The sequence below is a fragment of the Phoenix dactylifera genome, chromosome 7 (assembly GCF_009389715.1).
Source record: "Phoenix dactylifera cultivar Barhee BC4 chromosome 7, palm_55x_up_171113_PBpolish2nd_filt_p, whole genome shotgun sequence".
Taxonomy (NCBI): domain Eukaryota; kingdom Viridiplantae; phylum Streptophyta; class Magnoliopsida; order Arecales; family Arecaceae; genus Phoenix; species Phoenix dactylifera.
In genome coordinates, this window is record NC_052398.1 from 3,790,457 (window position 1) to 3,816,027 (window position 25,571).

The following is a 25,571-nucleotide window of genomic DNA, read 5'->3' on the forward strand; positions in this document are numbered from 1 at the left end:
CTTTAACTTTATAATAAATAAAACATGAACCAATTTAATGCATTGTAAATTAAACAAGCCGGACCAATTTTAATTTTCCAAGTTTCAAGCTGAATTACAAAATTAATTAAATATAAAATAATAAGAATATGAAACTTTTTATTAGTGAATTTTATTTAGAATGCGTATCATTACAAAAGCAAGTGAAAAATACCTTCTTTTTGGCGGTGGAGGAGTCAAAAAGTGTGGAGAAACTACATGATTGTATGCGATGCATTTCTTGGTAACTTCCCTTGAAAAAGTTGCTGTTCAAAGGCTTTGCAGGCTTATTCCAAACGAGCTATGCAAAATGCAAGCATACACTTCGCAGTTTCTTATTGATTAAGGCAAAACAAGTCTTGCTATCTAAGAGTAATTAGTCATATATAATTCAAAGAATTAATTTTACTTACATGCGTAAATCAAACTGCTGTAGTTTTTTTTTTTTCTTTCTGAGCAAAAATTGTTGAGGTTTTCATTCCTTGACATTGACTTCTTTATCTTTGAGTAAAATGGAAGCTGAAATAGCCACCCAACTTCATGGATCTTGTAGTATGTAATGATCTACCAAGTGGGGTCACATTGAAAGCAACATGCACCAGATATCGAACAACACAATCACAACCATGAGATGGATGAATTGATCTAATAAACCAATTTAATTAGCAATGGGGATCGCAATTATAGGTCATTTACAAGATACTTATATGCAACAAAAATTAAATTAACAAATAAGCAAATAAAGAAATAGTGATGCTTGGGTATGGAGGAGGGGGGGAGAGGGGTTGGAGGTGGCGGCTCGTGGCTCGAGCCAGGCCTAAGAGGCTATGTTTCCTCCGCAAGGGACAAAAGTTTACCGTTTGGAGAGCGGAATCCTCGGATATCGACCGCCGACTTTGGGCCGTCGTTTTGCGGCCGAGAGCGCTTTGTCTTCTGCCCACTGGATCGTGGGGTCCTCTCGGTGCACAAGCGGCCCAAATTAGGACCTTCCTTATTCCTAGGATGACCTTAAGATTAAGCCCAATGCCTAATCCTGTCCGTCCAAGGACGTTCCGTGAACTTACCCCAAGTCAGGATTGGGATAAGAAAGATTGGGATCGCAATTAAGAAGTTGCTAAAACTTAAAATTGTATAATTTCTGAAGAAAAAATTAAAACATTTTTGAGCATTAAATTATCTCCCACCATATAATAAAAGATAGTTTAGGATTTGATCTTTATCTATGATCAAAAGACTGCTCATGATTTAGGTTGGCAACTACCAATTGGAGCGCGCGGCGAGGGTATTAGAGCAAAAAAAAAAAAGATTGATTGAAGAAACATCTTGGCAAAATATAAAGTTATAGGGTCATTAAAGAAAAATCAGAAATTTCAAGAAATACGGATGCAAAAAGTTCAACAGACTTTCCGTAAAAACCGACTAAAATTAATTTTAATTTAGCATGATGGAGAACTATGGAGTATTCATGAAGCCATTATCAATAATTAGCTTGCATCTTTATTTTTATTTGCAGCCATTTTTGCTGACCAACTTGCATCAGATCACATTGCCAGCCAAGCAATCAAACACAAACCTATCAATGCATCCCAATTTCAACATATTAGAATTCCATTTATCTCCATCAGTGGACGAATATAACTATATATCCTTGCCCATTATGTTATTTCTCAACATTTCCCAAATCGAGGCCACGTAGGATATTTCGAGTGCAAGAAAAGACTGAAATGCAGACCATACGATCATGTGGGACCAAACCACACGAGCGCGTATCCATCGAACCAGCCGTATGCTGATCCCTTAACAAATCCGTCGGGTTACAACAATCGTATTATTGATGGCAGAATGCTAAGTATGCTAATGAGTAGCTTTGTAATACTAAACTTTCGAGTCCAGACAACAACAACATCACCAAAATCCACCTCACTCCAATTTTGCATGTCACTTCTAAATCCAAGACAAATTTGGCCCATATATCCTATTTTGCATGAATACTTGCATAATCTCTCTAAGTTATAGTCCAACACTATGCACATAGGTGTCACATCTTTGGAGTATTTGATTCAATCTACTCCTCACTTGCCTACTATCATGTAAGAAAAAATATTAGGATAACAACAATTCTCATAGTTTCCATGTCACAATCCAAGAACGTAATAGGTGGCATGGAACACCATTTTTTGGATCACGAAATGATTTATTACTTCCATAGACTTTCTTGATATACTATCCTCATCCTTAATTTCTTATGACTCATTTGGTTTTCGAAAAAAAAAAAATTTCTTGGTATTTTTTTTTTTTTTTGAAAAGCTTATGCCTGGTATGATGTCTTAAAAAGTAGTTTTTACATGTTTATTTGACCAAGAAAAAATAACACATTACAGAGTGGCTCTTGTTTGGTTGGGTATCTATTTTTTAAAAAAAAATTATGTAAAATACATGTTATGCCAAGTTCTTTTTCTCATTTTATCTAAAAATTAAGTATATTTTTGGAAAAAAAATCTTAATTTTAAGTTGACGAAAATTGAACCTTTCTATATCCATATAGACTTTTTTTTCACTAAATTTGAGAAATTTATTTTTATGGAAAAACTACTTTTTTTGTTTTTTAAAAAACTCCAATCAAATATAAAATATTTTTTTTTATAAACCATAATAACCCAACTAATTCTTTTAGTTTCCATACCACAATCGAAGAGCCTAATCAAACACAATGAACAACAATTTTCTGATCATGAAATAATATATTATTCCCACGGACTTCTCTTAATATGCCATCCTCATCCTTAATTTGTCACGCTCGCCTGGGCAGTCACGCTCAATAGTATCCTCCAGCTTCGATAAGTATATAAATTATAGTTTTCTGAAAAAAATTGAGACCGCTTACGCAGCGTTCGAACCACGAAAGCAGCGTGCGGGGATCACGGCAAATGGTTGCGAGTTAAACGACAAGTTGCAGCCTGGACTAGCTCGGACTCCCACGCTCTTCGCCATGATTTCACACCGGAGGAAAGTGCAGATGGTTGTGGGAGGTGTGCTTTTTAATCCTCCCTCCCCATATTTTATAAACTCTGGCATTCTTACAAGCAGCTGCTGTCCCCTCAATCTATGTATTTGTTTTGTGGCAAGGTAGACAGGACTCTGGGGGAGGGGATGATTCCTTGATGGAGAAGAGCGAGTCTCTTCCATCACAAACTTCAATGAATAACTATGTACATGAAGGGTGTTTTTCCCAATGCTATCTAAGTCCGAATGCTTTCATGGCTTTGAACTTTGAAAGGGTCCGGCCGTCCCATTTCCTGTTTAGACTTTTTCCATGGCTTGAATGTTGGTGTTTCTTGTGGCATTTCCATCAAAATAAATGAGTTTGGGGCATGAAATGTTCGAGCTTTTGCTTGAGTGAGGCAGTCTTTTTCCATTTTTTTTCAATAAAATAAAGTGGATAAATCCAAACGATCTTGTAATTTGTGTTTGTCTTGAAACGGAGATCTAAGAATAGTATTTTATTTTTATCCTATTTTGTTCTTATAGTCTTGGCTATGCATTGGGTTTTTTCAGGGCTGCATCTCATGGCTGGCAATAGCGTTTTCTTGCATGCTACTCTTTGGTTATTCTATATTTTACTAGTTTAGCTGGAGTAGAAGGAGCACTAGCTTGCTATTCCTATTCCTCACCTCTGAACCCCAATTCTTCCTCCATTTTGATAAAATATACGTTGATGCCATTGGGATCCTCCCTTTGGATCACCAATGACAATACCTCCAATTTCATGACAATCTTTCATCATAGATGGGATATGTTGGTGAATTTTATCAAATCTGCTATGGTAACACAGAGTAATTGTAGTGAACTCCATTAAGTAGACGAAGTATGGCAAGCTTAGTTGCAAGATATCTCTGTAAAAATTCGTGGAGGCGTGTGTTTAGTCTTACATCAGTTATGCACTGAGTAGATTTTTAAAATTTATATAGGACAAAAAAATCCAAATATTACTTTTTCGCTAGTTTTTTTTGAGTGAGGTTTTGAAATATTATAAATGGTACCAGAGCTGACTTAGTTTATAGCTTATGTGGACGAGGAGACACTGCAGCATGGACTTATTGAGGCTGACTATAAGTTGATCATGGTGCTTGTAATAAAATTTGAATGGATTTGGACCCTTAACCAGACGAGGATATTAGGACTTAAACAAAGAGAATATGTGAGGATCCATGCATATATGTGTTGAGCCCCATATTGGTTATTCACAAAAAAAATCTTAGGCACTTATATAAAACTAATGAACCTAAAAAATACCTTCGGATCATCCTTTTTGAGTGAGGTTCCGGGTAGTTGCAATCTTACTATTACTAATTGGGTGGGTTTAAATATTTGCAACTTTTGCAGGCACTCTGTCTACGTTGAGATTTGAGATTTGCACCCAAAAAAAACAAAAAAAAATCACAAGTGGACCAGACACAAATGATATTTATCTAATATAATAATTTTTTTAAAAAAAATGAAATATGGATCACATAAAGTTAGGAATTGGTCCAAAATTTAGACTTCTTTAAAGTATGCATCAGGTGATGCATGGACCATTTGTCACTAGATCCAATGGAGAAGTGCATGGCTTGATTCTATACAAGTTAGGTGTAGGCATTGTTTTCCCACATCTTAAACTTCAGACCCAAACTAGATATATGAGTGATGTAGACCTGTTGAGATAATTCCTAGAATTTGACATTGCAGGAAATCTGTGTACTTTTAATTTAATCTGTTTCAAATTTTCTTGACTTGATCCCAACATACTTAATGTTTGATTTTACCTTGATCGTACGGCAATGATCAAGTTGCTGCTTGGAATGTATTATTTTAGTCATGATGACAATAGACCATTAAAGATTGAAGAAATTCTTCTTGCCACGACAAATGTCGGTAAAATATGGAAGACTAACAGGACCGTGCTAACCAAAAGTTCAGAACATGAAAATGACTATAAATATAATTTCCCCACTAGCTATATCTGAACACCAGTGGGGTGGTCAAATGATTGATGTCTAAATTTCACGGAGCTAGCAATTCACGCGGCTAACGATTTCTAGCTAAGAATATTTAATGAAGAGGTGAAAGTGATGAATTTCTTTTAGGCGATAGATGTGACGTGAAACTCGTTCTCTCTTTTTTTTTTAAATCTCTCTAATTATTTGTTTAGTTCAAAAAAAATTTCTCTCTAAATATTTTTCATAAAAAACTAACACCAATACATAAAATACTTAATATATATATATATATATATATATATATATATATATATATATATATATATATATATATATATATATATATATATTGCATATTTAGTTGGCTATAAACAAATTACATATTACAGAATACTTTTATTTGGTTGAGCATCTACCTTTTTTTTTTTTTTTTTGAGAAAGTTATGTAAATATGCATTATGCCCTCAATAAATTTTTTTTCCTATTTTTATTTAAAAGCTTAAAAGTATTTTTAGCAAAAATAAAAAAATTCTTAAATTTCTGGTCGATAAGAATTGAACTTTTTTATGTTCTACATGAACTTTTCTTTTCTATAAAATATAGAAATTTTATTCTTTTCTTGGAAAACTTTAATCAAACACAAAGCATTTTTTTTTATTTTTTCGTTGATTTTTTTTTTTTTTTTTTTTTTTGGCAAACCAAATGTCTGAGGGTTGTAGGAGAGAGGGTGCAACCGATGCAAAGACTTGGTTTTGGCGTAAATGGTTAGGAGTACCAACACTCCAATATACTAAATTTATAAGAGTGCCTCATCCGCATTGTTTAGTCTCGTATACGTCATAGTGTTTCAAACTTGAACGGTACTGGAAGAGATTAATGAAAAATTTTCTTCCATGACCTAACAATTTTGATCGGTACAGATACAAAATGACTTAAAACTTGGTTTAGTTATCCATGGCGATGAAAAATTTTTGGCTTATGGCCGACCAGCGATGGGTGCTTTGGTTGGCCGGCAGAAATGAATGACAGGAACTACGTATGTTATGCTCTCGGGGCTACATAATACCAGTCCTACTCTCATTCTCTCCCGGGAATGAATTTATTAACATCTCCTAATAGAGAATTGTGACAAATTAGAAGGGTCAAAAAAAAAATATTCCTCATTGTAGCTGCATTTAGACAGATACATGGTCAAAAGTATTCTAGAAACTTCAAGAAACACATATAAAACCCTAAGAAAATGGTGGCATTATTGTGGTCAGAAAAATTGGATTTGCATATCACTTTTATTTTCCTTATTATTTTCCAAAATGTAACAATTCAAAACCATCCAAAAAAACTAGCTAGAAAGATGTTATTTGAATTCTTTAGTTTCTATATAAGTATGCAAGATCTACCCAGCACATGACCGATATGAGACTAAACATACACCAACATCGGTCCTTATATATTCCTCCTATTTGAGCTCTAACATCCGTGCCAAACTAAGGGTTAATCATAAATACCACGTTCAGCCCATGGTCGATGTAAATAGGCTTGTATTGCAATATTTCTTAGTCTATATAGATTATGGGTTGGATTCTCCTTAGACTATTTGTAACAACATAGGATCCTATTCAAAATAGCTAGATGATAGATCTTATTTAGATAAGTTGGTCTTGTATAAGTACTCAAGATCTATCTAATATATAAATAATATGGGACTAATGACATATCCGTTTGGGTCCTTACAAAAAATCAAAAAAGAAAAATAAACTAGGTTGAACAATATATTTGATAAAGTTCTTTCATTCGGGAAGCAAAGATTTTATGCTTTCAAAAAATTTGCAGGTAATATCAGGGGTTATATGTAAGTGTTTTCACCAAGAACTATCTTCACAATATATTTTACTAATTTGCAGGAAACAATTTTGAGACTGAGAAACTACTTTTTTTTTGCTCAAATATTCAACCATATCTCCCACCGTAGTCTTGAGCAAGTGGATGGACACCGTCTTTGTAAAAAAGGAATGAAGTACTTTATGAACCCTTGTGTACAAAGTAGATGACAATAAGGTATGCGTGATGAATGCTAACGTTGCAAATACGCTATGGCCTATGGTGGGTAACAACTACCACCCGACGGCTAGACTTAAAGTTGGATACAATTTTTGTTCAGAGAATAAAAATCGATTCAGCTTATGGTGGCTATATTGCTGCAACTTGAAATGAATATAACTTGTGAGATTCATTGAAATGTTATTCAAGCTGTTGAAACTAGAAAGATATTCCCACTAACATGGCTGCAATATTGGCCTCACAATACCCCTTAGTCATGAATTGCGATTAAGTAGCAACCTAGTAGTAATATGGTTTCCTCGAAATAGATTTCTAGATTCGAAAATTAAGATATGTTTTCATAAGTATTATTGGCTTTGGGTAAGTTCACCATTTGAACCTATGTCTTCTTCGAAGAAGAAGCAGGAAGAGAAGGAGGAGAAGAAAAAGGTGTCTCGATTACCTTGAAAGGAAATTTCATTGAAAGAACTTCCAAAATGCATGACGAAGCACAGATAATTGAGGAGAAGCAAAAATCTTATGCGTGGAATGAGAATGGGCAAATGCATTTGATTTTCCATTGCTCCTTTTGCTTTTCCAAGAAGTTCTTATTCCCATTCTCATTCCACGCGCATTCCAAGCCACCCATATTGACATTGTGTTCGCACAGTATGCACAGGGATGTGGTCCAAAAAGACTACATAAGGTTCGCTGTAGCCCATTTTGTTAGGGGGCACGTAGCTTGGAAGGTCCATGCAATAATGGGTCTTCTTTCAGACTTGGAAAGTCCATTACCACGTTGAAGGGAAAAGCGAAGGTTTCAAAGATTGATGCTTTTACAAAAGAGAGAGAAAAGATTGGTGCTTTTACCTCTCACTTTCTCTGTTCTCATTTGGCTGCAATCCTTTTGGACACATACTATACATGAAGATGCCTCATGGACTCTTAAGTTCTACATAAAGGTGAAAGTGAATTACGTAGACTGTACCAAAAAAAAATTTTATGTAAATCCGAACCTCGACTTGTGTCTCTGATTATGGCCAAAGTTGAACTATAACCAAATAGAACCAACTAAATATAACTGAAATGTCGATATATGGCTATATATATATATATATATGTATCCAATTTAGTCCAAAACTCAACCAACTACATGGCCTGAGTAGATGGGTGAGGCTTGGATCCAGACTATTGACCATATGTCATTTAATAGGATCAGGTCCATTTCGAAGTTGGAATCAATCAAAGACACTTCTATAGCCACTTAGATATACCCTATTGGGCCTTAAATTTAGGCCCATACTTTGCACAGATGTTGGGCCTATACTGACTCATTTTAACGTAACGAATTGACACCCCGCACAAATGTGCACCCAAGTTTTCAGTCTACCAAGTGCCAATCTAAACTACCAGGCACAATTTTATTGCATTTCTCGTATCTTTATCTATATATTCTTATTTTATCTTGTTTTATTCAAATTTGTTGGATAATATAGACTAAGTCCAAGCAGCCCACTTTGGATCTAAATGGGCCATCGAGCAACCCCCACCGAAAAAAAAGGATAAAAGAAATCCTTAATATAATAATATATTAATATCCCAATTACAGATTTTGCAGCTTTAGGAAAGTTATTTTTTCTTGATAGATTTTTTTTTTCCTGATTGAAGTGGCTCTAGATTTTTTTTTTTTTAGCTAAATTCTCGATTCTCCTTCGAGTCCATGTTCCATATATCGTTTCCCATTCGGTTCCTTTCCCTTCCTTTTGACGACATCGAGGCAAAATCCGGGCGCCGTTGGATTTTTAAATGCTTTTGGCTCCGTCTACGAGCCGTTTCCACCCGCCTCACCTCCACGCTCTACCTCACCCCCCCCCTCGCAAATGGGCACAAAAACCAACAGGAAACTTTGATGGGGTTGTGATGGTTTTGCATTTAGGATCACATGAATTCCGGATAGACCCCATCCTTTCTCTTGGTGGGTTGGTATGCTATTCCGAGGTATGTCCCAAAATCGCGGGTTTTCCCGATATTTAGTGCGGAATTCTGTGGTTTGTCATTGCACTTCGGTTGTCTGATGTTTTGTCTACATGAATTGCTTCATGATCAGATCTTTTGTTGATTCATTTGCCCGTGTTTTTATGTCGTATTCTGTTTTTGGTTTTGGGATTTTCAGGTGTAAATTTAAAATCTCAATTGGGTTACGTTCTGATGAATTATGAATAAAATGGAGAGCAGATCACCTTTACTATTTTGGTATTGTTCTAATGATAATTGTCATAAAATGAATTGGTTGTGTCATTTTTTTCCCCTTTTTTTCAAGTGTTGGACCATGGTAATGTATTGATCGGGAGTAACTTCTTTTCTTTTCTCATGATACCTTAGGGATATGGTTGTATGGGAGAACTCATGTGTTGGATGCATTAGTTCGAAAAATGGAACATTTTTAGTTTATTTGGTAATGATCGATATCGAGTGATCGAGCTTACAATGCAGCACTTTTCTTCATAGCTTCGTACTCATTGCTTTTCATCAACACATCAAGTACAAGCAGCTGCTGTGCAACAATATCCCAGGTTGCTTGTATTGCACTTCCACATCTGTAAGCTTATTGGAGCCAAAATTCATCATCATCATATGTTTTCTACTATATTATTTGGTTTACTAGACGGTAAGTAACATAATTCAGTCGTCTCTACACAAGGAGTGAGCGCCATTGTATCCAATTCTACTGGAGATACATGGAGGACAAATGTTTAGATGCTTTATAAGATAAGCAAATGATACCTTTTGATCTTTCTGACAGAACCTGTATCTCATGCACTCGATGAGAGATCTTTCAGATCCTTGCTTGACATTTGCATGCATTTGTCGCCTGAGGCATACATCACAAGCTAGAGAAATAAGAAGCTTCAAATTTGTAATTCCTCTTGCTGCATTTCTAGGGGCTGGATGCGCAAATAATGATGTCTCAGTAATGAGGATATTGAGATGGAAATGTGGCAAAACTTGGAATGTTTTAAATATTTAAAAAGTATAGGAGCTTCTACAATAATGATATTGGTAGTGATTACTGAACTGGAATGACTAGACCACTTTCCTCCAGAAACCAACGATAGATCTGTGAAGCAAGGGGTCTTTCTTTGTCTAGGAAGTGAAGCGATTTTGCAGACATACAGCTTAATGAGGAATGAACTTGCAACTTTGCTATGATGGACATGTTGATGCAAAAGAACTGAGAACAAAGAGGAATAGATGTGAAAGTTGAAGAGAAGGAAGATATAAGAAGAACAGATTCCTCTTCTGGATTTTATATAGGTTTCACAGAGTACCATGCAACATCTTCAAAGAACTGAAATTCATCAGTTGAACTTCCTGCACCCACCAATATATGTTATGTTGTAGAGGCTTCTACGGTGCTTCAAGGAACTCAACAAAACAGGTTTTCATGTTGAGTAAATTTTTTTTCAAGAAAAAAAAACCAAAATTCAGATTGAGGTGGAGCCTATACTATTTTTGTTGATTCTAACTGCATTGGTGGGTGACCTTTGTGTTTATGCTTGTGGAAGGAATAATAGGATATTCTTGAACCAGAGGGCTCCTGTTCATTCAGTCCTTCGTGACATTCTGTTCCTTCTCTCAGAGTGGAAGGTCTTTGTAGCAGCAATAATCTATCCCACTGTTGTGATGAAGTTATGAGATTGCTACTACACTCTCCCTAGCTATCTTATGCATTTCTTTTCCCTTCTGCTGAGGGTTGTTTTTGTAATGTCCGGGCCCACAACCTACTAGGCCCAATAAGAAATGGGCCCAGTTAAGGGTTTGGGCCCAAATTTCACTGTGGGCAGTGTTGTTATAATGTTAAAAAAAAAAAACGAAGGGATAAGACCGACAGGGAGGGGTTACCGCATCCCCTGCTGGCAGCCGATGCCGGCGCGCCGGAGACAGGGGGGGCGGCGGCCAGTCCCGAAGTATGGAGGAAAGGAGAGGATGGGACCTCTCAGAGGGGGGTTTCATCCTCTAAACAAATATTTAAGCCTCTGCCGGCAACCCCAAATCACAGACCCCCCTAAACACCGAACGAGAGAAAGAGAGAGAGAGCCGAAGCCCTGGAGCCTAAGGCCAAGGAGCCCTGAAGCTCTGAGGAAGGGGGGACTACCCGAGAGGAGGCACTGCCCGACTGAAACCGACTAAAACCAGGTATGGACCCCTTTTAATAAAATTTTAGGGAGTGGAGAAACCCTCTGTGGGGTATTCTCCCCTCTGTTTCAACTATGGGACAGAGAGGAGGAGACCGGCAGAAGGGAGAAGAGTCACGGGCCGGACCCATAGACCCCGGACCGGCCTGAGAACGGCCGCGGTCCAAGGCCAGGCCCGATGACCACTCGGGCCGAGCCGCCTGCAGGGCACCGCAGCCTCGGCTGCGGCTACCCTAGGGCTCGGGGGGCAGCCCCGGGCCGCCGGATCTGGCCGAGCCGGCAACAGAGGTGGCCACAAGGCCACCAGCCCTGGCCGGACCGCCACCTCTTCTCCGGCAAGAGGTGGTGGTGCCGGAAGGAAGAACCAAGAAAAAAAAAAAAAAAAAAGAAGAAGAAGAAAGGGAATGAACTCACCGGACCGAAGAGGCTTCATCCTTGGACCCCGGCCTTACGTCACCGTGGTCGGAGCAGGGGGAGATCTCCCGGAGGAGATCCAGCCGCGACCTTACTTCCCGGCACCCCTCCTCTTCTCCGGCATCGCTTCGGAGAAGAGGAAGGGGGGGGGGGGGGGCGGCCTTTCTTCCGCCGGTGCTCCGGGGGGGAGCTCCGCCTCGGTCAGTGGATCGGAGGGGAGCCTCGTCTCCCCGGTCGCCTGCGGGAGAAGAAGGGGAGGAGACAGTGGGTTCCGGTGGGGGGGCGAAGGGTCGGAAGCTAGGGTTCGGCGAAAACAAAGAAGAAAGAAAAAAAAAAAAAAAAAGACAGAGAGGGAAAGAGAGGGAGTGACCGAGAGGGGGAAGGCCACAGATCTGGCCGGAGGAGAAGAAGGGGAGCCGGAGGAGAGGGCCGGAAGCATGGGCTTCGGTAGAGACGAAGGAGAGAAGAGGGAGAGAGAGAGAGGGAAAGAGAGGGAGTGACCGAGAGGGGGAAGGCCACAAATCTGGCCGGAGGAGAAGAAGGGGAGCCGGAGGGCCGGCCGGAGGCATGGGTCCGGTGGAGACGAAGGAGAAAAGAGAGGAGAGAGAGGAGAGCGGGAGATGAAGAGGCGGAAGCCTCTGGAAGGGGGGAAGAAAACCTGATAACGGGTTCGCGGGTCGGATCCGAATCCGAATCCGCAACCCGTTAAGCCCAAAGAAAAAGAAAAAGAAAAAAAAAAGAAAAGAAAAAGAAAAAGAAAAAGGGAAAGGGTTTAGCCAAATTTGACTAAACCCGAGCCCAATCAAATTGGGCTAAGTCTGGACAAGCCAGACTATAAATTTAACCAAAATTAAACCCAATTTAAGCTGGGAATTAAGCTTAGTGGCCAATCGGAAGGCCAATTAAGACTTATGAGCCCAGCCAAGACCCCAATACAGAGGAATTAGGCTTGGGCTAAATTTCAGGTAGAAAAGGAAATAACATATTGTTATTATGACATGATTGTAGGTGACTTAGGACTCGTCACCAGGACGCAGGAGACCTAGGAGAAAGGCAAATTACTGTAAGTAACTTGTTTTAATCTTGTTGTGAATCGTGTATGTAAGTAGCCTGTCCTAATCTTTTATGGATCATGCATGAAATTTAACCCGTTATACTTGTATTATAGGTCATGTACCCTAAATTATAAGCTGTGAATGGTGAATGTATATGGCATGCTTTAGTTATACAAGTTATGATTATATGTGCTTTATGATTTCCATTGTGCCTACGAAATAAGTAGATTACATTATATCCTAAGATATGGATTATGAATCATGTGTATGAGTGGCATGTGTTAGCCATATAATTGGTGATTATGCATAAATCATGCTTATGTAGATTTCATAATGCATGTAAGGTGAATGGAATGGTATGTCATAATTTTTATTAGCATGAGCATAAAGCATGATGATGAATTGCCTCTAGTTGTTTGCACATCTTGCAAGGGGTACCTAAGGGTTCTTGATGCTACGGGGCCGAATGCAACTGAGCCGGCCTTGCCAGTGGCCGATAATGACTGAGCCAGCCCCGCCAGTGGCCGACTAATAACTGAGCAGGCCCCGCCAGTGACCATTAATGAATTCGCCGTAGCATCTATGAGGTACTACCTATACGGAGCATTATTTATGAACTCTTAAGAGCTACTGACCTAATGTAACTGAGCCGGCCTTGCCAGTGGCCGAGAATGACTGAGCCAGCCCCGCCAGTGGCCGCCTAATAACTGAGCCGGTCCCGCCAGTGGCCAAGAAAGACTTCGCAGTAGCATTTAAGAGCCTGACCACGGCAATGCCGGTGGCACGATTTTTCCTACATGTGCATATTACTTGATTTCTTGATATCGTAGGATACTGTTTTATTTACTCAGCATGGATATTTTATTATGATGATTGATTTAGTAGCATACATGTCAGCTTTTCAAATCCTGATAAGCATGGTTAGTATTTTTAAGTCGATTCGACAAGATTATGCAGGATTACTTACTGAGCCGTGTAGCTCATGCCTGTTCATTTACGTTTTTTTAGATCACCACCAGTGACAGCTGCCAGAAGCATTTTTCTTTTGCAACAGGGCTTCTTTATTTTTGGAGATGATATAAATAAACTTTTGTGTATATAAACTATGTAGAAGCTCTGTACTCTATACGAACCAATGGGTTGTAATACTTTCTTTTGATATATATACAAGTTACACTGCTTTTGACTACCTGTTGACCATGTACGAGGCTGCGTGCTATTGCGGGTAGTAGTCGACAATAGCACGGCCGTGTCACGGAGCCGGATCCGGGGCGTGACATTTCGTGGTATCAGAGCTTTAGGACTAACAAGAATATAACAATAAAATTTGGGGTTAACGGGTAGTTAAGGGTGTTGAGACTTATTAGGGTATATTGACCTTACTTTGAATTTTGGTTGCAGTAAACACTATAAGATATGGAGGATGATAGGAGGCCACCGTCCCCAGATCCTAGCTACCGCTCCGAGTCCCCGGATACACCACGCTCTGGGGCAGGTAGCGCGGATCTAGCTGGAATGTACCAGCTGATAGTGCAGCTCCTCCAGCAGCAGCAGCAGATACAGCTAGCTACCCTACAACCAACCAGCTCTTATTATGAGAGGTTCCGACAACTGAACCCACCAGTATTTGATGGCGGACCGGACCCGATAGCGGCCGAGACATGGATTCGGGATATGGAGAAGATGTTCCAAGCACTCCAGTTCCCCGAAGAAACGAAGGTCCGATTAGCCATCCCCCAGCTGAAGGGGAGCGCCGAGTTTTGGTGGACGACCATGGAGACCGCATACCCCGCCAGCAGGATTACTTGGAGGGACTTCACGAGGCTGTTCTATGCAGAGTATTTCCCGGACTCGGTGAACCAGATGAAACAAGATGAGTTTTTGACACTGATGCAGTCCGAGCATATGTCTGTCCTGCAGTATGCCAGCAAATTCAACGAACTGGGCCGGTTCTGCCCCCAGTTCATGGAAAATGAAAGGAGTAAGGCAAGCCGGTTTGAGCGAGGGCTGAGGTACAGGATCAGATCTCGGATATCTTCTCACCTATTCACCTGCTACAGAGACGTGCTGGACCGGGCCTTGAAGGTTGAGGCCGACTTGATGAGGCCTGACTTAGAAAGAGGTGATCTGACGAAGGCCAGGTCAGCAGGAGGACAGAGCAGTAGGCCCAAGGGCATCAAGGGGTCTATGATTAAAAAGAGGCAGAACCGAGGTTGCCCTAGCTGCGGCAAGCATCACAGTGGGCCCTGTCTGAAGAAAATTGGGGCCTGTTTTACATGCGGCCAGCTCGGACATATGGCACGTGATTGCCCAAAGAGGGCACCCAGACTTCCTGCAACTGAGGGCCAGAAGCCAACGAACACCCCCCGAGTATTCGCACTGACTCGCCAGGACGCTAGTGCGAGCGATCAAGTGGTGACAGGTACACTGCCAGTTAATTTGATTGATGCCTCTATTCTATTTGATTCTGGTTCCACACATTCCTTCGTGTCAGTTAGTTTTTCCAAACAGTTGCACTGCACATCTGAGAAAATAGAACCATTGCATGTTGCCACACCCCTTCAAGAGACAGTGATAGTTGATACTAAATACAGCCGTAACCCCACCTCCCGGCGCTTCTCCCCTTCTCCGGCATCGCTTCGGAGAAGAGGAAGGGCAGGCCTTCCTTCCGCCGGCCCTCCGGGGGGGAAACTCCGCCTCGGTCTGTGGATCGGGAGGAGCCTCGCCTCTCCGGCCGCCTGCAAAAGAAAAAAAAAGGGAGAAGGTGGAGGGTTACGAAAGGGACAAAGGGGTCGGAGGCTAGGGTTTTCGGCGGAAAACAAAGAAGAAAGAAAGATAGAGGGAGAAAGAGAGGAAGAAAGACCGGAGCCGGAGAAAGCCGAGGGCTCGGCCGGAGGCTAGGGTCTCGGCGAAAACAAAGAAGAAAGAAAGAGAAAGAGAGAGAGAAAGAGAGGGAGTGACGGAGGAAGAGAGGCCGTGGATTCGGCCGGAGAAGAAGAAGGCCGAGGAATCGGCCGAAACACCCACGATTCCGGCGAGGGCGAAGAAGAGAAGAGAGAGGAAGAGCGTCGGAGGAGAGAGGGGTCGCGGAAGGTGAAGAGGCGGAAGCCTCTGGAAGGGGGGAGAAGGAAAAACATGAGCACGGGTTCGCGGGTCGGATCCGAACCCGCAACCCGTTAAGCCTAAAAAAAAAATAATTGAAATGGGTTAAGTAAACCCAATTAAACCGGACCCAATCTAGTTGGGTGAACCCGGATGAGGGATTGAGTGGGATCCGTGTCACGGAGCCGGATCCGGGGCGTGACATTTCGTGGTATCAGAGCTTTAGGACTAACAAGAATATAACAATAAAATTTGGGGTTAACGGGTAGTTAAGGGTGTTGAGACTTATTAGGGTATATTGACCTTACTTTGAATTTTGGTTGCAGTAAACACTATAAGATATGGAGGATGATAGGAGGCCACCGTCCCCAGATCCTAGCTACCGCTCCGAGTCCCCGGATACACCACGCTCTGGGGCAGGTAGCGCGGATCTAGCTGGAATGTACCAGCTGATAGTGCAGCTCCTCCAGCAGCAGCAGCAGATACAGCTAGCTACCCTACAACCAACCAGCTCTTATTATGAGAGGTTCCGACGACTGAACCCACCAGTATTTGATGGCGGACCGGACCCGATAGCGGCCGAGACATGGATTCGGGATATGGAGAAGATGTTCCAAGCACTCCAGTTCCCCGAAGAAACGAAGGTCCGATTAGCCATCCCCCAGCTGAAGGGGAGCGCCGAGTTTTGGTGGACGACCATGGAGACCGCATACCCCGCCAGCAGGATTACTTGGAGGGACTTCACGAGGCTGTTCTATGCAGAGTATTTCCCGGACTCGGTGAACCAGATGAAACAAGATGAGTTTTTGACACTGACGCAGTCCGAGCATATGTCTGTCCTGCAGTATGCCAGCAAATTCAACGAACTGGGCCGGTTCTGCCCCCAGTTCATGGAAAATGAAAGGAGTAAGGCAAGCCGGTTTGAGCGAGGGCTGAGGTACAGGATCAGATCTCGGATATCTTCTCACCTATTCACCTGCTACAGAGACGTGCTGGACCGGGCCTTGAAGGTTGAGGCCGACTTGATGAGGCCTGACTTAGAAAGAGGTGATCTGACGAAGGCCAGGTCAGCAGGAGGACAGAGCAGTAGGCCCAAGGGCATCAAGGGGTCTATGATTAAAAAGAGGCAGAACCGAGGTTGCCCTAGCTGCGGCAAGCATCACAGTGGGCCCTCTCTGAAGAAAATTGGGGCCTGTTTTACATGCGGCCAGCTCGGACATATGGCACGTGATTGCCCAAAGAGGGCACCCAGACTTCCTGCAACTGAGGGCCAGAAGCCAACGAACACCCCCCGAGTATTCGCACTGACTCGCCAGGACGCTAGTGCGAGCGACCAAGTGGTGACAGGTACACTGCCAGTTAATTTGATTGATGCCTCTATTCTATTTGATTCTGGTTCCACACATTCCTTCGTGTCAGTTAGTTTTTCCAAACAGTTGCACTGCACATCTGAGAAAATAGAACCATTGCATGTTGCCACACCCCTTCAAGAGACAGTGATAGTTGATACTAAATACAAGAACTGCATAATTCATTTGGGAGGAAAAGAATTAGAAGCAAATCTTCTACAGCTGGACATGCATGATTTTGACATCATCTTGGGAATGGACTGGATGTCCCAGTATCATGCCCACATTGATTGTTACCATAAGAAAGTGGTATTCCGAATGCCAGGAGAACCAGAATTCTTCTTTCAGAATGACGATACGCCCCCTCAATGTAAGCCGACACTGCATTTCATTTCTTCCTTGCGAGCCATTAAAGCACTCAGAAAGGGGTGCACGGCTTACCTGGCATGTGTCACGGATACCCAAAAGGAAATCAAACTAGAAGATATTCCGATAGTCAAAGAATATCCGGATGTTTTTCCTGAAGAGCTACCGGGATTACCCCCTGATCGAGAGGTCGAATTTACTATAGACCTCACCCCTAGAGCAGGACCTATCTCCAAGGCTCCTTATCGAATGGCCCCTGCTGAGCTCAGAGAATTAAAGACACAATTACAAGAGCTTTTGGATAAAAAGTTCATTCAACCCAGTGTGTCTCCATGGGGAGCTCCAGTACTGTTTGTAAAAAAGAAGGATGGGAGCATGCGGCTGTGCATCGATTACCGGGAACTGAACAAGATAACTATAAAGAACAAATATCCTCTGCCCCGGATCGACGACCTGTTTGACCAGCTGCAAGGTGCCCAAGTCTTCTCCAAGATAGATTTGCGGTCCGGTTACCATCAGTTAAAAATCAAGCCGGATGACGTGCCAAAGACTGCATTCCGAACCAGGTATGGGCATTACGAATTTCTGGTTATGCCATTCGGACTGTCCAATGCTCCAGCTGCTTTTATGGACTTAATGAACAGAGTCTTCAAGCAGAATTTAGATCAGTTTGTGATAGTCTTTATTGATGATATACTGATTTACTCAAGGAGCAGGGAAGAGCACGAAGTTCATTTAAGAATGGTACTACAGACCCTTCAGAAGAAAAAGTTATATGCCAAGCTGAGCAAATGCGAATTCTGGTTGAGCAGCGTGGCATTCCTCGGTCACGTGATCTCCGGGGATGGGGTGTCAGTAGACCCTAAGAAAATAGAAGCGGTGGTAGATTGGCCTCATCCCACCAATTTCAAAGAAATTAGAAGCTTTTTGGGACTGGCCGGGTATTACTGACGGTTTGTGGAAGGATTTTCCAAAATAGCCACTCCCTTGACCCGATTAACCAAAAAACGGGCCAAGTTTATCTGGGACAGCAGTTGTGAGAAGAGCTTCCAGGAGTTAAAACAGAGGTTAGTGTCTGCTCCAATTTTAACTCTGCCATCCACAAATGGAGAATTTACTATTTATAGTGATGCTTCCAAAACCGGGCTAGGCTGTGTATTAATGCAAAATGGCAAGGTAGTAGCCTATGCCTCTAGACAGCTAAAGCCCTATGAGCAGAATTATCCAACCCACGACCTGGAGTTAGCTGCAGTGGTCTTTGCCCTGAAAATCTGGAGGCACTACCTTCATGGAGAGCATTGTGAAGTGTACACTGACCATAAGAGTTTAAAGTACATATTCACTCAGAAAGAATTGAATATGCGACAAAGAAGATGGTTGGAACTCCTGAAAGACTATGATTTGGATATCAAGTATCATCCAGGCAAAGCTAATGTGGTGGCTGACGCTCTAAGCAGAAAGTCAGCAGTAAGTTCATCTGCACTACTCACCACCCAGCCACAGGTTCAGAAGGATCTTGATAAGCTGCAGGTTGAAGTAATTGTACAACCTACAAAAAGTCTGCTGGCCACTCTAAGGATACAACCGACACTGATCGACAGAATAAAGATCGCTCAGCAGTCTGACGCACGCACAGGTCAACTCAAGGATGAAGTGGAAAAAGGGTTACGACCCGAGCTCCAGATTCACTCAGATGGTACCCTGAGGTTCGGTCATCGATTGTATGTCCCAGCTGACGTGGAATTAAAGAAAGAAATTCTAGGAGAAGCCCACCAATCCCGCTTCTCCGTTCACCCCGGCAGTACCAAGATGTACAGGGACCTCCGAGAGCATTACTGGTGGAAGGGTATGAAAAGAGAAATAGCTGAGTATGTTGCCCGATGCATGACCTGTCAGCTGATAAAAGCAGAACACCAGAGGCCGGCAGGGTTACTAGAGCCATTGGAGATTCCAGAATGGAAATGGGAGCATATCACTATGGACTTTGTTACAGGGCTTCCAAGAACAGTAAAAAGGAATGACGCAGTGTGGGTGATTGTCGACCGCCTCACAAAGTCAGCTCACTTCCTACCCTTTAGGGTTGGAACCTCATTGGACAGGCTGGCCCAAGTGTACATTAATGAAATTGTGCGCCTACATGGAGTGCCAGTGGGCATCGTTTCTGATCGCGACCCCCGATTCGTATCCAGATTCTGGGGAAGCTTTCAGAAGGCCATGGGTACCGAATTGAGGCTCAGTACCGCATACCACCCCCAGACCGACGGTCAGTCAGAGCGAACAATACAGACCCTGGAAGACATGTTAAGAGCTTGTACCATGGACCTAGGTGGAGGCTGGGACGACCACATACCTCTGGTAGAGTTTGCCTACAACAACAGTTACCATTCCAGCATCCAAATGGCACCATATGAAGCTCTATATGGAAGGAAATGCCGATCTCCTCTGCATTGGGATGAGGTCGGAGAGCAAAAACTACTCGGTCCTGAATTGGTCCAGAGTGCTAGAGATAAGGTACTGCTAATAACGCGGAGACTACAAGCCGCTCAGGACAGACAGAATCGATGGGCTGATAAAGACAGGAGAGAATTGGAATTTTTGGAGGGGAACTTTGTCTTCCTAAAAATTTCTCCGTCAAGGGGTGTTACCCGATTTGGGCGGCACGGTAAACTGAATCCCCGCTACATCGGCCCATTCGAGGTTCTCGCTAAAGTGGGCAAGGTCGCCTACAAGCTGGCCCTACCTCCAGAGTTATCAGGAGTACACGACGTCTTTCACGTCTCCCTCCTACGCAGGTACATCCCAGATCCCAGCCATGTATTACAGTATGAACCCTTGCAGATAAATGAAGACCTGACCTATGAGGAAGCTCCTCTGCGCATCGTCGATAAGAAGGAGCAAATTCTTCGGAGGCGTACCATCCCTTATGTCAAAGTTCAGTGGGCCAACCACACTGAACGGGAAGCTATCTGGGAACTTGAAGAGGAGATGCGCCAAAGTTACCCCCAGCTCTTCGAAGATAGAGGTATGTATAATTTCGCGGACGAAATTTATTTTAAGGGGGGTAGGATGTAATGTCCGGGCCCACAACCTACTAGGCCTAATAAGAAATGGGCCTAGTTAAGGGTTTGGGCCCAAATTTCACTGTGGGCAGTGTTGTTATAATGTTAAAAAAAAAAAACGAAGGGATAAGACCGACAGGGAGGGGTTACCGCATCCCCTGCTGGCAGCCGATGCCGGCGCGCCGGAGACAGGGGGGGCGGCGGCCAGTCCCGAAGTATGGAGGAAAGGAGAGGATGGGACCTCTCAGAGGGGGGTTTCATCCTCTAAACAAATATTTAAGCCTCTGCCGGCAACCCCAAATCACAGACCCCCCTAAACACCGAACGAGAGAAAGAGAGAGAGAGCCGAAGCCCTGGAGCCTAAGGCCAAGGAGCCCTGAAGCTCTGAGGAAGGGGGGACTACCCGAGAGGAGGCACTGCCCGACTGAAACCGACTAAAACCAGGTATGGACCCCTTTTAATAAAATTTTAGGGAGTGGAGAAACCCTCTGTGGGGTATTCTCCCCTCTGTTTCAACTATGGGACAGAGAGGAGGAGACCGGCAGAAGGGAGAAGAGTCACGGGCCGGACCCATAGACCCCGGACCGGCCTGAGAACGGCCGCGGTCCAAGGCCAGGCCCGATGACCACTCGGGCCGAGCCGCCTGCAGGGCACCGCAGCCTCGGCTGCGGCTACCCTAGGGCTCGGGGGGCAGCCCCGGGCCGCCGGATCTGGCCGAGCCGGCAACAGAGGTGGCCACAAGGCCACCGGCCCCGGCCGGACCGCCACCTCTTCTCCGACAAGAGGTGGTGGTGCCGGAAGGAAGAACCAAGAAAAAAAAAAAAAAAAAGAAGAAGAAGAAAGGGAATGAACTCACCGGACCGAAGAGGCTTCATCCTTGGACCCCGGCCTTACGTCACCGTGGTCGGAGCAGGGGGAGATCTCCCGGAGGAGATCCAGCCGCGACCTTACTTCCCGGCACCCCTCCTCTTCTCCGGCATCGCTTCGGAGAAGAGGAAGGGGGGGGGCGGCCTTTCTTCCGCCGGTGCTCCGGGGGGAAGCTCCGCCTCGGTCAGTGGATCGGAGGGGAGCCTCGTCTCCCCGGTCGCCTGTGGGAGAAGAAGGGGAGGAGACAGTGGGTTCCGGTGGGGGGGCGAAGGGTCGGAAGCTAGGGTTCGGCGAAAACAAAGAAGAAAGAAAAAAAAAAAAAAAAAGACAGAGAGGGAAAGAGAGGGAGTGACCGAGAGGGGGAAGGCCACAGATCTGGCCGGAGGAGAAGAAGGGGAGCCGGAGGAGAGGGCCGGAAGCATGGGCTTCGGTAGAGACGAAGGAGAGAAGAGGGAGAGAGAGAGAGGGAAAGAGAGGGAGTGACCGAGAGGGGGAAGGCCACAGATCTGGCCGGAGGAGAAGAAGGGGAGCCGGAGGGCCGGCCGGAGGCATGGGTCCGGTGGAGACGAAGGAGAAAAGAGAGGAGAGAGAGGAGAGCGGGAGATGAAGAGGCGGAAGCCTCTGGAAGGGGGGAAGAAAACCTGATAACGGGTTCGCGGGTCGGATCCGAATCCGAATCCGCAACCCGTTAAGCCCAAAGAAAAAGAAAAAGAAAAAAAAAAAGAAAAAGAAAAAGAAAAAGAAAAAGGGAAAGGGTTTAGCCAAATTTGACTAAACCCGAGCCCAATCAAATTGGGCTAAGTCTGGACAAGCCAGACTATAAATTTAACCAAAATTAAACCCAATTTAAGCTGGGAATTAAGCTTAGTGGCCAATCGGAAGGCCAATTAAGACTTATGAGCCCAGCCAAGACCCCAATACAGAGGAATTAGGCTTGGGCTAAATTTCAGGTAGAAAAGGAAATAACATATTGTTATTATGACATGATTGTAGGTGACTTAGGACTCGTCACCAGGACGCAGGAGACCTAGGAGAAAGGCAAATTACTGTAAGTAACTTGTTTTAATCTTGTTGTGAATCGTGTATGTAAGTAACCTGTCCTAATCTTTTATGGATCATGCATGAAATTTAACCCGTTATACTTGTATTATAGGTCATGTACCCTAAATTATAAGCTGTGAATGGTGAATGTATATGGCATGCTTTAGTTATACAAGTTATGATTATATGTGCTTTATGATTTCCATTGTGCCTACGAAATAAGTAGATTACATTATATCCTAAGATATGGATTATGAATCATGTGTATGAGTGGCATGTGTTAGCCATATAATTGGTGATTATGCATAAATCATGCTTATGTAGATTTCATAATGCATGTAAGGTGAATGGAATGGTATGTCATAATTTTTATTAGCATGAGCATAAAGCATGATGATGAATTGCCTCTAGTTGTTTGCACATCTTGCAAGGGGTACCTAAGGGTTCTTGATGCTACGGGCCGAATGCAACTGAGCCGGCCTTGCCAGTGGCCGATAATGACTGAGCCAGCCCCGCCAGTGGCCGACTAATAACTGAGCAGGCCCCGCCAGTGACCATTAATGAATTCGCCGTAGCATCTATGAGGTACTACCTATACGGAGCATTATTTATGAACTCTTAAGAGCTACTGACCTAATGTAACTGAGCCGGCCTTGCCAGTGGCCGAGAATGACTGAGCCAGCCCCGCCAGTGGCCGCCTAATAACTGAGCCGGTCCCGCCAGTGGCCAAGAAAGACTTCGCAGTAGCATTTAAGAGCCTGACCACGGCAATGCCGGTGGCACGATTTTTCCTACATGTGCATATTACTTAATTTCTTGATATCGTAGGATACTGTTTTATTTACTCAGCATGGATATTTTATTATGATGATTGATTTAGTAGCATACATGTCAGCTTTTCAAATCCTGATAAGCATGGTTAGTATTTTTAAGTCGATTCGACAAGATTATGCAGGATTACTTACTGAGCCGTGTAGCTCATGCCTGTTCATTTACGTTTTTTTTAGATCACCACCAGTGACAGCTACCAGAAGCATTTTTCTTTTGCAACAGGGCTTCTTTATTTTTGGAGATGATATAAATAAACTTTTGTGTATATAAACTATGTAGAAGCTCTGTACTCTATACGAACCAATGGGTTGTAATACTTTCTTTTGATATATATACAAGTTACACTGCTTTTGACTACCTGTTGACCATGTACGAGGCTGCGTGCTATTGCGGGTAGTAGTCGGCAATAGCACGGCCGTGTCACGGAGCCGGATCCGGGGCGTGACAGTTTTAACTTTAGTAACTTTTCTACTTTTCTTTTTCTATCCTGAATAAAAGTTGGTGTTCTTAGTCCCTCCATTACGCTCAAAAGAAAAAGCTAAACTTGTGGGAAAATTGAGATGATCAACAAAGTTTGCTTGTTAATTAGGTGATGGCCCAAGGATAGTCATTATAAGATGTGAAGCAATTAAGAATTCTGTCATTCTTAGCTGAAAGGTACCAACTATCCATCAGAAGGAAAGAAGTTTAGGAGGCTATAGACAGTGAGATGGATATGTGTTGCAGATATGAGGTATGTCTTAAATAATGGTTTACAACACATAGCTAAGCTATCATTTACATTTTTTAGTCAATTATGACAATGAAGTTATTATATCAATTAGAAGTAGTGTAAGCTAGATTTGAAGTACGAGGAGGAATTTGTCAAGAATGGTCCTCTCCCTGCATGTAAATATCTTCTCTTGCAGCAGTGAAGGATTGCTTGGCGATTTCACCAAAGTGGCAATCTAAATGTCACTGACATTTCTGAACCAACAAGCATAAGGAAAGATAGAGTAGAAATAGAACCTAACTCTTCGACGTATTTTTACGTAACATGAATTTTTTCCTTCGAATACAGCAGCTATTATCTTCTTTTCTTTCCTGGTATGCTATTGAATACATATTCTCAGTGATATCATAAAAGCGCACAGGTTCTATGACTTGACCACTTGGAGATTAATACATGGACACTGTATTTGGCATGTCTCTATTTCAGATGGCTTCTTCTCCAACTGCTGAACTCTGCGATGCAAACCCATCCCTTCTGTCGAAGGGGGAGCTGCGAGTTCTTCCCCGTAGTCACCCTCAAGGTGTTTGAGGACAATGTGTTGGTCCGAGATGCTAGAATCATTATATGACTATTGATTGATTTGTGATTGATTGTGCCAAACTTTCTAAGTTGGAAGGGAGATGTGCCTTACTTGGAGGGAACCTGGGATTGTTGGCCCACAACATGGGCTGGGCTGGTATCATTGTGAACGGTTGCATCAGAGACGTTGATGAAATCAATGGCTGCGACATTGGAGTTGGAGCCTTGGGGTCCAACTTCATGAAATCAAACAAGAAAGGTATTGGTGAGAAGCACGCGCCGGCCAACATTGGAGGTCTGATGGTCCAAGAAGGAGAGTGGCAATATGCTGATAGTGATGGTATCCTCATCTCCAAGATGGAGTCATCCATCTGAATGCTACCGGGGCTCAAGCAAATCAAATATATCGTTAATAAGAACCAATTGTTCGCTTGCTCTTATGCACAAACAACATCACACTGTACTATTTTTATTGGAGGCATCTCATAAGAGCATCATTTCTAAGATGATCCGGTCTACAACTAGGAATATAGAAGTGAGTCCTTTTCCAGAAGAAAGATATATATTACTAAATATATATGAATATATAGGTGAGATGATACTCTATACAAGATAGCACCTTCGCATACATGTATTTAATACTAGTGCGAAAACTTGTATGGTGAAACTTAAACTATATGATTAAAAAAAATAATACGAAAGCTTATCAGGATACCAGTAATGTCATTCTTACAATGAATATGTTCGTATACTTGGTTTGTATGATATTATATCATCAAATGCCCTGAGAAGTCTTTGCTATTATAGCCCCATAGTTTTACTCAAAAAAATTATTGCATTGTAGCAATACTTCAGAGAAAAAAAATCAAGAAAATATGAAAATATATAGTGTCGGAAAAATATACTCCGCTTTGGTATCGAGTTTGAACCTATAAAATTTTCATAAAAAAATGTCTGAGTCATAGG

The 25,571-nt window shown here is 42.8% G+C and overlaps 1 protein-coding gene and 2 long non-coding RNA genes across 3 annotated transcripts; all 3 read left to right on the forward strand.

Annotated features, from left to right (window-relative positions):
- The first annotated feature begins 2,818 nt into the window (after positions 1–2,818).
- On the forward strand, positions 2,819–3,532 carry LOC103702337. Its single transcript, XR_603297.3, has 2 exons — positions 2,819–3,047; positions 3,149–3,532. It is a non-coding gene; the product is annotated as an uncharacterized LOC103702337 (long non-coding RNA).
- A 5,175-nt stretch (positions 3,533–8,707) lies between these two features.
- LOC120111298 lies at positions 8,708–9,437 on the forward strand. The gene is made up of 2 exons (XR_005512461.1): positions 8,708–9,032; positions 9,208–9,437. It is a non-coding gene; the product is annotated as an uncharacterized LOC120111298 (long non-coding RNA).
- A 4,678-nt stretch (positions 9,438–14,115) lies between these two features.
- Positions 14,116–24,980, forward strand: LOC103702436. The gene is given in 5 exon segments (XM_039128437.1): positions 14,116–15,121; positions 16,141–20,538; positions 24,041–24,047; positions 24,513–24,606; positions 24,696–24,980. Coding segments are annotated over 5 exon segments (5,790 nt in total).
- Positions 24,981–25,571: the final 591 nt, after the last annotated feature.